Source organism: Ammospiza nelsoni, chromosome 13 (assembly GCF_027579445.1).
Source record: "Ammospiza nelsoni isolate bAmmNel1 chromosome 13, bAmmNel1.pri, whole genome shotgun sequence".
Lineage (NCBI taxonomy): Eukaryota > Metazoa > Chordata > Aves > Passeriformes > Passerellidae > Ammospiza > Ammospiza nelsoni.
Genome location: NC_080645.1, coordinates 14276076 through 14290673, shown reverse-complemented (window position 1 = coordinate 14290673; position 14598 = coordinate 14276076). Strand labels below are relative to the sequence as shown.

At 53.2% G+C, this 14598-nt stretch overlaps 1 protein-coding gene across 1 annotated transcript in view; it reads right to left on the bottom strand.

Annotated features, from left to right (window-relative positions):
* Positions 1 to 5748: 5748 nt before the first annotated feature.
* CFDP1 (craniofacial development protein 1) overlaps positions 5749 to 14598 on the bottom strand; it is a 68163-nt gene continuing 59313 nt past the window's right edge. The window contains exons 6-7 of the mRNA XM_059481645.1: positions 11393 to 11551; positions 5749 to 6502 (exon numbers count right to left, since the gene is read on the bottom strand). Of these exons, the coding sequence (XP_059337628.1) occupies positions 6412 to 6502; positions 11393 to 11551 (250 nt within the window). The 3' untranslated portion in view covers positions 5749 to 6411. The remainder of the gene's footprint in view (positions 6503 to 11392; positions 11552 to 14598) is intronic.

Genomic DNA, 14598 nt, shown 5'->3' with positions numbered 1-14598 from the left:
AAGGCTCTGCAATGGGTGTGTAATGATAAAAGATCATTAAAGGTTAATGGGTGTGTAACAGGTGTGGAATGGGTGTGCAATAAAGGGTAACAGGTAACTGGGGAGTTCTGGGGTGTGTAATGGGGATGTTGTGTATAGCAGGGGCATACAAGGGGCCAGTAATGTGTAGCTGTAGGTGCAATGGCACACCCTGGCACACATGGGACACCTGGCACAAAGGGCACACCACTGTACCCGTGGCACACCACAGCTGCCTGTCAGGCCTGCTCCAGTTGCCTGGCTCCATGGCCCATGGACAGCCCAACAGCTGGTGAGCCTGGTTTGGCATCACTGTGTGCTGCACCACAGTCCCTGCCACCATCTGCAGAGAGCCGGGAGCAGGCTGGGAGGGCGGCTGCAGCTGGGAGCTGTGGGAGGCACACGTGTGAGCTGCGTGGGGGCACAGGACCTACGGACATGCACAAGCTGCACGGACACCCATGCTGCTCCCCAGGCGTGGGAGAGCCAGAGCACAGAGGGAACCAAGGGAAGGGACATGAGGGGTGCCTGCAGCCAGTGAGCTCATGGGCAAGTGGGCAATGAGTGCGCCTGTGTGGGAGCTGCAGGCCAGTGAGTGAGGATGTGTGTGGGGAAAGGCCAGGAATGTGCCCCTGACTGTGCCCCTGACTGTGCCGGTGCCTCCTGGCTGCCATCCCCCTCAAGGCATTTCCTCTCACCCTCCAGGGTTACTCTCAGGCCACACCAGGGTGCAGCAGCAGAGCTGAGGCCAGATTGCAAACGTGTCTGTCCCTAGAAAGCAGTACTTGAGCCACCACCACTGTCCCAAACTTGGAGGCAAGTGTCCCTGTGTATCAGTGCAGAAAGGGAAACTGAGGCACGGCTGTGGGTGGGAGACATCCGCTGGTGGCAGGGGCTGCGGTCAGCCCGCAAACCGCAGCTGCCCCGGCGGGCACAGCCTCAGCCCTGTGGTTTCCTCTTGTTGGTGACAGTGGTGACAGTGCAGGCACCGAGCACCGGGACATCCTCGGGATGGGCTCAGGGCTCCCCAGCCTCTCTTCACCACTCTGCAGCTGATCCCATGAAGCCAGGGTGGGTTTCATTTGGAGACCCTGAATCTGGTGTGGGCCCACCACAGTGAGGATTTCCTGGCATCCCTGAGGTGTCCCCAAGGTGAAGCTGTCACCACATGACTTCAGGTAGGTGCTGAGGGGCCGTAAGCTTCCTACTTTTGGACTTAAAAGCAGTGGGAATATCACTTTTCCCTCTCCCCATGTTGATGCTCAGATCAAAGTGTTCACTGTCAAACTCAATCCCATTTTTGGTCCATCAGAGCCAAAAATCACTGCTTGCATCTGCTGAGCACCCCAAGCTGGCAACAGCTCCTGCACATCCCTGCTTCCACAGCCAAGCACCCATGGGGCAACAGGCACCAGCAGGTCTTCCTTAGCCTTCTCCTACCTTTGAGAAAATGAAATGCCAAAAAGAAGAGGAAAAGTGGAGCATTACAGGGGCCCTGCAGCACTGGGGATGCTCAGAGCTGGACTGGCTGCCACAGCATCCCCGTGCTGCTGCTGGTGGCAGTTCCAGCAGTCCCATGCTGTGATTCCCTGCCAGCTCCACTGGACACAGGGCTGGGTGCTTTGGGATGGATGCCCCAGCAACGGTTGCTATGGAAAACACTTCAGTGGCAAATTTTCCAGCCATATTCATGTGTCCATCATTGTCTTCTGGGGAGTCCCTGGTGCACGGTGAGCCAGGCACAGCTGGCTCTGCACAGGCAGGGGACTGGCTGGGCTGGGCTCACCTATTCCTGCCTTTCTGCAGCTTTTTCTGCTGGATATGGTGTGAGAAGGTGTAGGAGGACTCCAAAGTGGGATTTGGGGGGCATGGCAGATGTACAATGGACAGGGGGAGCAGGCTGTGCTGAGCCATGCCATATTAATTGGCAGCAGCCAATTAATGCCCCATTGGCAGCAGCCAATTAATGCCCCATAGGCCCAGCCCCAACAATTGCATGAGATTCTTTTTGGTGAATCAAACGCAGGGCACAGCTCAGGGACAGTGGGACACACCAGGAGCTGGGCTGGCACTGGGATGTTTGCTGGGACCAGCAGCTTGGGCTGGGGCTTCCTGCTCATGCCCACAGCCCTGCCAGGTCTGTGCTTGGGAAAGCTGCTCCCCACCTCCTGCAGCAGCAATAGGATTACACAGGACTGAGTCTCCTAGCAATGAATGAAAAAATAAATCCTATAAGGCAGGACAGGATTTATTAGACTTCAATATTCTGGAAATAATGAGGACATTTCTCTTGGCTTGTAATATCACGGGACCCAACAGGATCACAACCAGGATTTATCCCTGTGCTGCTCTGTGGCACTGGGTTGGTTCTCAGCTGTGGAGAGAAGATGCTGGGGGAGGCTGCTTGCCTTTCCAAAGAGCAGGATTGCAGGGCACCCCCTCATCTCCAGCAAAGCCAAGGCAGGCTGCAGGGCTCAGGCTGCCCCAACAGTAGCAGCTCTGTTTGTCTCCCCATTCATCCCCAGTGAGGGCTGGCGCTGATCCTCGCCCCCAGCTGGGGCTCACTGCTGGGAGGGGAAGGGCTGACAGCAGGGAGGGCTGGCTGTGCCACCACCATCAGCTGAGCTTCTAATGTCAGTGCCAGCACAAGGATGCCCCGGGGTGGAGACCCTCGAATGGGGAGGGAGACCCACAGGCCACTCCATTACTCCCCATTAAACACACTGCAAACAGAATCCCACTGTGCTGCTGGGTGGGACATAGCTCTGAAGCAGAGGTGGGAAGAGGCTGAAAACAACAAATTGGAAAAGAGGATACAATGCTGGCAGCATCACCTTCCAGGTACCAGCTCTGCTCCTCTCTTCCTGGCTGCAGGGAGATGCTCCTAAGGTCAGCTCCATGCTCTGGTCCCTCCTTCTCCCATCTGCCACCCTTTGCCTGATTCCAGCTCTGTCCATGAATCCCACTGTGGTCCTTGGAAGAGCCTGGGGCTATGGGATGCACCCCCAGCCAGCCAGCATTCAACCTCCTCCCATGTCAACATTTATTCCCGTGTCTCTTTCACTGCAGCAGCTTTAAATGCACACTGTTACTCCCTGTCATGATTCCCGTGGCCCCATAACAGCCCCCACAAACCCCAGCAGATCAGCAAAGCTGAGCCTGTGGGTGTGGGTTGGACACAGCTGGTTTTACCATGGCCCCAGCACATGGATGTGTGGCAGAAGCCCCGACCATCAGGACACACAGACACAATTGGAGCCTTGTTTGGGGCTCAGCTGCACAAGGGGCCCCTTCAGGCAGCCAGGGAAGGGGGAGATCCTCGGTGTGAGGTGATGCTGTGGCCATGAGGAACTCCTCATAGGGCCAAAATTACCCCAAGCAAATGCCCAGGGTGGGTCCTAACCCATGGAGAACATGAGAGAAGACAGCTCAAGGTGGGAATGTCTCAAAAGATGGGCCCACATCTGAGAACATTGCTCCTCACAGAAAAGTGCAGGGCTGCTGGGGACATCAAGGGCTGCTGGGGACACTGAGGGCTGGCGGGTCCTGGGGCCACCCCCCTTTGTGGGAAACAACTGGGCAATGGAAATAGCAAGCAGAGAGGGGTTTTGGTTGTTTTTTTTCCTTCCAAAGCAGCCAAGCTGTGTTTTCTGGAGACCTGTAAATCACTCCTCATCCTCAGGAAAGAGAGGCGAGGAATACATGATCCAACGCAGCAAACACGCGGGAGGCTGGGGAGCGTGGAGGAGGCCAGGGATCAGCCCAGGCTGGAGGCTGCTCCCAGCCATCCCACCCAGCCTGCCCCAGCTTGCTGGGCCCGGAGCTGGCACTGCAGCCCAGCATCCTCATGCTGAGCTGGGCACACCATGCTGCCACGAGCTGGGAGCCCAGCAGAGAGGGGAGGCGAGGCTCTTGGCCATTGCCATTACATTGCCCTTTTCCAGCAGGTCAGGCTGCTTCCAGGATTTCAAGGTTTTCCACATTGCTCAGCTGAAAAGAAGAAAAAACTCTGGAGGGTTTCTGAAGAGCATAGCTGGGACTGGCAGGCAGGATCCCATAAATTGCAGGTAATCAATTTTCCCAATTCGCCAGCATACCAGGGAGGTTGTGCTGGCCACATCCCTCTAACACACCATCAGTGTGCATGTGAATCCAAAGCCACCCCCAAGCCATCCAGAGCCAGATGCAGCTGCAGGACACACTGTGGACACAGCCTGGAGCTCTTTAATGCTTTTAAAAACAAGGCTGGGTTTGGTCCCTCTGGCCTTTGGGATCTCCAAGGGTACTTGTTACATCTCCGTTCTACTCTTGCTCATGATACAATGCACAGAATTATTTTCCATTTCTTACCTCCTTGGTGCTGCCCAGCTGCTGGAGCAGAAAGCATATCCCTGGAATCACAGTTTTTGGTTGGCAGCCCCAGAAGCCAGATGCCATGGGGTCCCAGGGCAGAGATGTTCCCAAGTATTTCCTCTTCTCCTCTCAGCAACAGCAGAGCAATAGGCAAATAATTTCCCTGGCTGCCTGCTCAGCACTCAGCAGGCCCAGCCCTCCCAGCTTGCTTGTGGCTACCTCAGCATCTCACCATCTTCTGGGATCTGCAGCAAAACAACCCTGGGCTGCCTTGGAGTCATTGTTGGGAGGGTCCCTGTAAGCAGGGCCGGACAGCACACAAGGGGAGAAGGTGCTGGAGATGGTCCAGCACTACCATTCTGAGCAGGACAGCAGCCAAACTACTGCAGCAGCACCTGCCTTGCTCCACAGCCCACACTGGCCCTGCCAGGGCCATTTACTGCCACTCAGGAGCCCCAGGCCGAGATATCCCCACAACAGTGCCCTGCACAGGGACTCTGGCTGTTTTTGCAACCTAAGCCAGAGCAGCAACTGGCTTGGAAGTGTTTGGAGATGAAAACATGTCATCACTCTGTTGTTTTGTTTCTGTCCAATTTGAGGCTTGTCTAAGCAGGTCCAATACAGCTGATTCTGTACAGAACAGGGTGCCAAAGGCTGCAGCTCCCCTGAGCATGTGGTGTTTTGTTCTGTCTATCCTGCAGCACAGTCACAGAGCAGGGGCTGACTCAGCAGTGGTGAGCCCCAGGCTCAGGCTGTGCTCAGAGCTGCACGGAAGGGGCCATGGCAGCAATGGCATCGCTCACCCTGTGGGCAGGAAGGATAGAGGGACTGGGGCTGCTTTCCCCAGCACAGCACCAGCATGGGCTGCCCCACCAAGCAGGCCCAGAGCATCCTGTGGGGAAATGCTGGTGAATACCTCTGCTCCAAGGATAGGCACAGGCCAGACATGGGGAGCTGCCCAACTCCACCAGAGCCAGGCCAGCAGGGATGGCTGGGATGACAGAGCATTGCTGCTGTCCAGCTCCAGCTGCTCCTTCCACACCCAGGCGCCTTGGCCTGCCCTCCAGGCAGCTGCACTCGCTGAATGTCCCTGCGTGGCCATGCTTTGGATGAGTTTCCTCACTCTTGCAGCACTGCTACAGGACTACATTGACCTTGTCATCCCCAATTCTGAGTTTCATTGCACCACCAGCCCCAGTAATGAGGAGGGAAGGTGGTTCAAGCACTTGCTCTGACCTCCAGGCTGCTATCAGGGCACACACTGGGCACCTCTGAGAGAGGTTTTTATGACTCCTGTCAGACACTCCTTACTGTATGTGATCCTTAATTTCTTTGTCCTCTGCTTCCCACACAAACCACACTGCCAGCATGCAGAAGTGTTGGGATGGAATACTTTATTCACGTGAACACTCAGATCCTGGCCCTTCCTGCCTGCTGCAGCTGCTCCCATCTTCTTGACAGCGTGAACAAGGAAGGATTTCTTCACCAGCTTGCTTAACCCCCCCCAGCATCATCAGACCCCACAAACAAGTACAGACAGTTTGGCTTTGTCTGGACAGGAGCACAGGGTGGAGGGGCAGGGAGTGCTGCGGGCTGGCAGAGCAGGCAGAAGGGCTCCAGCCCACAGCTTGAATGTGCACAGCAGCCATGAAACCTTCCTGCAGCTCCACTCTCACCACTGAACATGCTGGTACTCTCCCAGCCTTGGCAGCTCCTCCTGCTGCCAGAAGCACCTGGGATTGGTAAAGGATGAGTGCCACCACCTCTTCTCCTTGGAAAGTTGCTGCCAGAATTACACCAGAGTCTTCTATGAGCTGCTGGGCCATTTAACCCTCCAAGTGCCTCCTGTCCACTGACAAATACCCTCCCCAAACTATTACAGTAAAAGGAAAACCCTGTATGTTGAGGCACACAGGCTGAGTCTTGGGTAGAGAACAGTTTCCGTGCTTGGCGGTCGTCGGTGGCCGGCAGCCCCCAGCCAGCCCTGGGGCACAGAAGGGAGCAAAGCCCCCATGTGGGGGGCTGGCCACCCCCAGCACGTCAGGGCTTCATCCTGCTCAGTCTGATGTCGCGTTCGATTTCGAACTGCCTGTGATCCACGCGCTCCAGGAACGCTTTCCTCTCGATGTACCTGCGGGGAGGCAGAGGCAGAGGCTGTGAGCAGTGCCTGTGGCAGCCTGAGTGGCCCCAGCCTGGGGCAAACCCCACCTGAAGGGATGACAGGGAGGGAAAGCACTGTCAGTCTCCCTCCCTCTCTTTCCATGAACTGATTGCTCCACTGAACATCTATGGACACCAAAACTGCTCTGGTGGTCCCACAGACTAGAGAGCTGAACTGCCTGATTCTGGTTCCAGCTCTTCTCCTACAGCTGAGAATGTCCTCCACAGGCACCTTGAAGGGGATCAGAGCAGGCCTTTTGCACCACCTAGCAAAGCAGCTCAAACCCAACCACAACCTTCAATACAAGCTGACAGGCCCATGATACAAGGAACAGGCACGGGGAGCATTAGGGATGCAAAAAGCATCACCCAGCAAGCCTGCAGCAGCTCAGGGATGCAGGCCAGGGGTTTCCCAGCCACAGACCACCTTCTAACCACCGAGTATTTAGTGCTGCCCCTCAGCATGGCACCTGAGTGCTGCAAGGAAGAAGGCACGCCTAGGCCTGGAAAAGCACCTTGCTTCTCATTAATGGCATGCAGCTGAATTTTAATGTAGTTCACTGCAAAACCTTGCCATAGACAGCCCGGGGCTGTGCTACTAATTAACCTAGAGAAGGAGTGAAATTGCAATTCAAAACAGGAGCTGTAACTGAATCATCACAATTGTTTTGCATTTGTTCCAGGGTGGCAATCACTGGACTGCCATGACAAGGTCATTAAACTTGTGAGGGGAATCACTGAATTTGGCTGTTCTGTTGGTCACTGCTTTTCCTGCTCACCAGAGCAGCCTACTGCTTGAAAGCAAGAGCAAAGCCTAAGGGAAGATGAGCATCTCAGGCTCTGCAGGTTTTCCAGGCTGCTGGATGGTGTGCATGAAAGTGCCCAAGGCCCACATGGGAAGGTTAAAGGCCTCTCCTACCAGTGGTCTCTCTGAGACAGATGAACATTTGGTGATGAGGTCCCTGCAAGGTCAGGCTGAATGGGGCTCTAAGCAATCTGATCTAGATAAAGAATTCCTGCTCACTGCTGGGGGTTGAATTAGCTGCCCCTTAAAGGTCCTTTCCAACCTGAACCATTCCGTGATTCTGCAATTCTTTATGCTACAGCTATCCAACGTGTACTGAATGTGTCCCCAGCAGGGAGCCTCTGCCCTTGCTGCAAGGGACAGCCCTGACTCTTCCTGCCCACCCAGTCATCACTGGAAATGAATTAATCCACATTCATTTCAGTGAGTGATTCCCCCAAGCGGGTGAACAGCCCCATGTGTCCCTGCTGCCACCCACTCCCATCTCAGCTCCAGCCCTTCTCGTGCTGACACAAGTGGGTCAGCTCATCTCCGCCGGCAGCGAGGGGCAGGGACCAGCACAGTGCAATGCTGGCTGGGAGGAGGTGTTTTTGTGGCCCCTGCCCCTCAGTGTTGGAGGAGGGCTGTGCACTGAGGCCCCCTCCCCAGAGTGGCTCAGGAAAGGCAGGCAGGGGAGTGTCGCTTCCCTTCATCCCTGTGAGCAGGGAGGCTCCTGGGGCTGGGCCCAGAGAGGCCACAGGAAGGAAGCTGAGGGGTCACACTGTATGTGCTCAGTGTCATTACTGGGTGTGTGGTTTCTCTCCCCCTCCACTGCTGAACACCAGCCACAACCCCAGCTGGGACAACAAGGACAGGAGGTACTGATGCTCATCTGGGAACACCCCAATGGCCTGGGCAGCAACAGCCCAACCTACTGAATCCAAAGCTCTTTTGGCTCCTCTGGGACACCCATCTATCAAGGGGTCAGTCTCTTTCTTCTCCTCTTCCCCCTGGCTGCTGTGCCTCTCTGGTGGGCAGGGCCTGCCTCCTGGGGGACTGATATGGATCATGAACCAGGAATGCGGTCTCACAGCCACAGCCAGTGCTGCACGAGGAGAAACTGCCACCGACATCATCCCATGGCATTGTCCTTGGCTGGCCACAGAAAAGTGCTCCAGGTACCAGAGCAGACCCCCAGGCAGTACCTGGGCATACACTGGGGCTGGTGGGGCCTGGCTGGTTGTGCTGCAGGCACACAGGGGCTGGAGGTGCACACAGACGTGAGCAGGGGAGCTGCAGGGCCAGCACAAGCCCCTCCATGCTCTGCAGCCTGTGCTGGAGCTGCAGCTCTCTCTGTGCTCAGCCAGCTCTGTGCAGACAACACCAAGGCACCACCAAGCACGGTGCAAAGTGCACGAGTGAGGCACAAACACCCGTCCTGTGCTTGTCTAAACAACCTTTGCTACCTGAATCAATAGCTCCTGTAAATCATCAACCCGCCTGGAAACGGGGCAGCTGTGATCCACAGCAGAGCAAAGTAAACCCACTGGGAGGGAGCAAGGCTGTCTCTGCTAACGAGGGCAGCTGCAAGCTGCTCTGGGGAGGGTCCTTGGTGCTGCCTGTCCCCTGTCAGTCACCATCAGTCACCCGGTGCAGGAGTGCTGGGGCCGGCTGCTCCCCCATGGGGCTGCCCTACAAAGGTGGCCCAATTAAGAGGCCACTACACATTTCCATTTATAAAGCACATCAGAGAGATGAACAGCAAAGGGGATAGCTTCCTCTGCTCCTTACTGCAGCCCCTCCTGTCAAATGCAGGACAGGCCCTCAGGACTTGATACAGCCAGGCTGTTAAAGCCCAGATTCTACTCCTAAGGAAATGCAAATCCGTGGATGGGGGCTGGGGGTACAAGGGGTGGAAAATCAGAGGCAAGGGAGGACAGGCAAGGGGATAGCACATGTCCCCTCTGTCTCAGGAATTCTAGGCCCAGACTGTGGCTGGCTGATAAATGGCACTGGCAGCAGAAAGATGCCACAACCCCACTGCTCCCCTGGTTGCTGTGTTCTGGTGTGGCTGCTGGAGAAGGGCCAGGGAGGTGCGAGGAGCTCTGGGCTGCAGCAGCTTCCACAGGGTTAGCACAATAAAGGAATTCAGCCTGTCTTCTCTCCTGAGCAAAAAGTAATGCTTCCTGCCTTCCTTGAGACACGCATAGACCATCTCTGAAAGTGCACAGGATGTGTGGCACTGAGCAAACATCTCCAGGAGTGGGCTGCAGCTCTCCTTGCCAGGCAGACATTTACAATCACACAGCAGGACACGTGGGGAGCAGAGGTTTCCAACAGCACCAGGGATTAAAGGCGGCGCCTGCTCTCGCCTGCCTGGGTTGAAGGGTTAACAACAGCTCATTACAATTTTTATAGAGATGTGTAAATGATTGCCCACTGAAGGGTGAGCACGGCTGACATTATTAAAGGAGAAGAGGCAGCTGCAGAAGGGACAACAGGCTCCTGTGAAATGACCTGGGGCCGGCAGCAGCTGTGTCTGTGTGACCTGCCCCCCAGGCGAGATGGCTGCTCTGGGAGGGCACTGCACCCTTCACACCGAGGTGGTCTGTAGGCAGAAATGCAGAGGGCTGTGCCTCCATCGGTGCTCCTCCCTTCTCCCTTTACCTTGAAGGTGGAAGTAATTCCTAGTGAGCAGATACTCGGTTGATCCCCTCACACTGCATGCTTCACTAGTGTAAACATATTCATAAGGAGTGTCTAAAGTTATCCTGGCATTATGTTCCTCATTTGTTTAATGACAAAAACCGCTTGCCAAGAGCTCAGCAGATTTTCTAGCCTGGGATGTGACAGGCAGCAAAACCCAAAGCCGTCCAAGATTAAAGATGCTCTTAAAATTGCTGCTCTGCTTTGCTCATCTTTTCCATGTGCTGATCCCTTCTTTAGCCTTCAAGGACCATCACGTGATGAAGGTTTGCCAGGCATGAAGAGCAAGCTGTCCTGCTTGGATGGGCTGGGAAAGGAAACAGCACTGGCCAAGAACAGCTGACATACTGGGTTTGGGCACACAAGAGATGACACAAACACTGCTCTGCCACACCTGTATGTGGTGTAAATCATGCACCTCCTTGGACTTCAGGGATCTCAGAGGAACAGCTGCTCCTCTGCAGCACTCCTACTGAATTGCTCTACTTTTTCAAGGGCATGCATTTATTTCATGACCAGAAACAGATCAGGAGAGATTTGATGGAGAAGGCGTGTTTGTGGAAGGGTGCAAGACCAAACTGAAAATATCTATTTGATAGTTTGACAGTTATAAAATATCTGTTTAAAACAGAAAATCCAATCTGTTGGAATGCAGAAGCTTTGAGTTCTTCCAGTAAAAGAACAGCTTATAATAAAATGTACATTTTACGAGCTGTCCACTAAGTTGGTTATGTTTTCCCAGAGCTTAGCAAAGCACTTGTAGTGGAAATGCTGCTTCTGATCTCATTATCACTCCCTGCAGTGCATGTTATTAACTTTCTGCTTTATTTACAGCATCACCATTTACTTTTATGATACTTCCATTAACTTCATTGGAGTGAACATTGCTTGATGCACACAACCAACACCCAGCGCTGCCATAATCTCTGACGCACCTTGCCAGCTGCTCTGGGTTTACACAAATCTTTATGCTGGAGGAAAGAGGACAGATACAGCTGAAATGTGTGATTTGAAGGACAGAACAAAACCCTCCCAAACTGAAAAAAGAAAACACGACAAAGGCAATTGTGCTTCCTCATGGAGGGACTGCATTAGACCAGTTCATGATCTGTGCCACAAGCAGAAGAGATGACAAAGCCAGACATTGGCTGGACTTAGAGAACTCACAAGGTTGTTAGTGAGAGTGACAGGTGTTTGCAGACTTACCTGTCTCCTTGTGATGCCTACAGCAGCTACTGGCTTTATATATCCCTAGAATAAATCCTTAAGAGATCCCATGGGTTTTTGAACTCTGTAGCCAGCAATGGGCATCCCACATGTAAAGGAAGTGATGGGAACTTCTGGACTGCTAGTAGGTAAAGCCCCTCTTACCCATCTTTCCCTCGGTTATGGATTGCCAGCTCCTCCACAATCCCCTCCTCCTCCTTGAAGTTCTCCCAGTCCAGTTTAGATTTCTCCAGTGTGCTCATCTTCTGCTTTTTGGCACCGATCTTCCCCAGGAGGCTGCTCATGCCGCTTGGCCTCTTCACCCTGATGGAGATTAAGGAGCAAATGTTGGTTAAATGCAGGGAGATGGCAATTAAAAACAGAGCTGAGGGTGGTGGCCTCGATGGTGGCACAGATGGCCACCAACTCCAGGCAGCCTGCAGGCGGCCAGGTCACGCTTCCTGCAGATCCTGCTCTGCCGTTCCCCTGGAAGCAGCAGAGTTCATTACACACATATCTCAAGTGCTTGGTTTTTGTGAAAGGGCTTTTTCATTTATCTTCTTAAGAGAACAGAGAGCTTTCAGGCCAAAAGAGATCATTAAATCATCTAGTTTGACCCCTTGTATACACCAGGCCAAGCCATTCCACTGATCACCTCTGTGCTAAGTCTGTTCCTTTGTCTTCAGTTAAAGTGCTGTTTTCTGGAAGGCATCCAGCCTCAGTGCGTCACTAGTGCTGACAACATATCCAGGAATTAACCATTTACTTGGTACTAATGCTTGATTTTCTCTAGTTTTAGTTTCTGGTTCCTGCTTCTTACTCTAAATCCAAGTACGCTCTGGTCTCCAGGCAAGTCTCATTAGTGACGTACTTGTACACCACTAATGAACTCACATCTGAATTATTTTTATGCAAACAGATAGAGTTCCTTATGCCTCTCACTGAAATGCATTTTGCCCCAGCCCATACGTCACTTAAAACGTTTTGTCCCCCTGCTTACATTTCAGTGCTCTTTGAAGATGGGAGCACAGAACTGCCTATAACTCCCACCCTTCTGATTTGTTTCTGTCCAAGCACCACCTAAATAATCCTGTTAGCTGCACACTGAGTCCCAGTGCACGTGCACTGTGATCCCATACCATCTCCTGGGTCCCTGTTTGGCAGGAAGACCACTTTGGCCTTTCATCCCTTGTTCTTAGAGGAGTGAAATCCCACCCGTGTGGTGGGGCCCCTCAGTCTCCCCTTTATGCTGGGAAATGCACACACAGGGGCTCAGGTCAGCCAAGCTGCCCTCTAAGGAAGACAATTCTCAGGGATAGGAACCCATTAAACAAACTTGTATTAACCCTTCTCAGCCCCCCCCAGGAATGGGGGGCAAACAGCATCCCATTGAACTCGTGTTTACACACATTCCAGAGATAACTTCAGGTCTGCAGGGCCTTTGCCTCTGCAAGAAGCCAGAGAGGAAATTACTCTCGTTCCTGAGAGATGAAGGAATTTGGGAAGGGGGGCCCAAGGAAGGCAGCCAGGTGAGCATGGCAAATTGCTCTCCATCAGTGCTCTCTGAGCACGCTCCTGCCCAGGGGTAGCCGTTCTTGGGAACGCATCCAAAGTTGTCCTTATCGGATCATTAGCATGGTTTATGCTTCCGTAATTTGCAAGCCTCTAAAGGAAAATAATTCTGCAGTTTATATGGAATTAAATCAAAGAAAATGACAACTCTGTAAGCCTCAGCCAGAAGACTCTCAATGAAAGAATGGCTGGCTAGAGTCACTTGGGGTTGCAGCTTCCTGACAGAGACATATTTGGGATTAAGGACATCTTGGCAGGCTCCATAGCAACTGGACAAGGCTGCCTGCCCCTCCTCAATACCAGCCAGAGGAGCAGAAATGTCCTAGGACCTGGCCCTCTTATTTCCTTCAGACCCTGCCCATGGCTGGAGCCCAGCCCAAGAGCCAGGAGTTGTTCACTCTGTGGGGACACAGAACAAGCTGGATCTCTCTGATTCACCTTTATCCCTGAACATCTCATCAAGATGTCTACAGCCCTTCACACCACGATCACACAACAAAACCCTGATCCTTGCTCAGCCTCCAATTCTCCCTTACTTTTCAAGGCATGATGGCTCCAGGTACCCTGATCTGCAGGTAGCAGGGAAGTGGTGTAAGGGGGCAAAATGGGCAAAGATGTTCCCAGCAGAAGAAAAAATTGGAGACACTTGGTTCCCACATTTGGCTATCCAGGACTACACAAGCCTTGCTCAACCACAAAACTCAGTATCAGATGTGTGTTCAAGATGTGAGGGGAGTCAGAGGAAAGGAGATACGACAAAGAATAAGGATGAACCAAATAAAATACTAGGCAAGCCTCCCCCATGGCATTCCCTGCTGCACAGCGGCCTGGAAAGCAGAGCCCAGTGGTTGTGCACAGCAGTTCCTTAAGCTGCACTGGGAAGCCTTAAAAATGCCCTGAAACAGATCTAGGCTGATGCAGCTGGCAAAGCTCCTCTGCCCCAAGCCTGGCAGGCAGAAGGTGTTTAAATTAACACAAGGTATTCAATAACACATTTCTCTGAATACACTTAACTTTCCAGACACACTTGGGCTGAAGATTTTCCTACCTTTGAAGTGGGAAAAGCAGGGATGTAGAAATGGAGGGTGCTGTCCCTTGTCCCTAGATTTCTCCTGAATGTTTTTTTGGGGCAAAAAGCCCCAGTGACTCAAGAGCCATCTCACCTACCCAAGGACACCCACAGCTCATCTGCATCCACTGACCTTTCCATGGGTGGAACTCCACAGTCACTGTCACTTGAAATACAGACAGGTCTGACTGCAAAGGACACAGCACACACCTGGAAAAACCCAACTGAAAGTTCTGGGATCTTTCCTCTGCCCTGCAGAGTGACGAGCAGGCTCAGGGGCAGGCTCACATATGCTGGGGCTGATCCCTTTTGGCTGAACCTTGGTCAGCTGCTGCCAGGGAAGGGCTGAGCTGGGACAGGGGCCAGTGAGCCAAGCTGGGCTGCTGAACTCGTCTCTGCATGAAACACAGACTGGGACCTGCTGGCAGGCCACTGCTGTCCCCAAACCACACTGGAGCAGAGATGGAGGGAAGGGAACCAAAGGCAAGATGGTTCATGGCCAGAGGTGGAAGAAGAGGGGGTGCTGGCTTCAGGGAGCAGGAGCTGCAAATCAGATGAGAGCTGCTTACGATGTATCTTCTCTTCCATGGCAATTTCTGGCATAAATTAAAAACATCTGGATGCATACATCCATCTGTAATGGAGCTCAAGGCCTCTGTATGTCCTCTTGGCCATGGATCTTTGGAATATTGCTTAAAACATATAATTCACCCCTTATTTGAAGCTACAG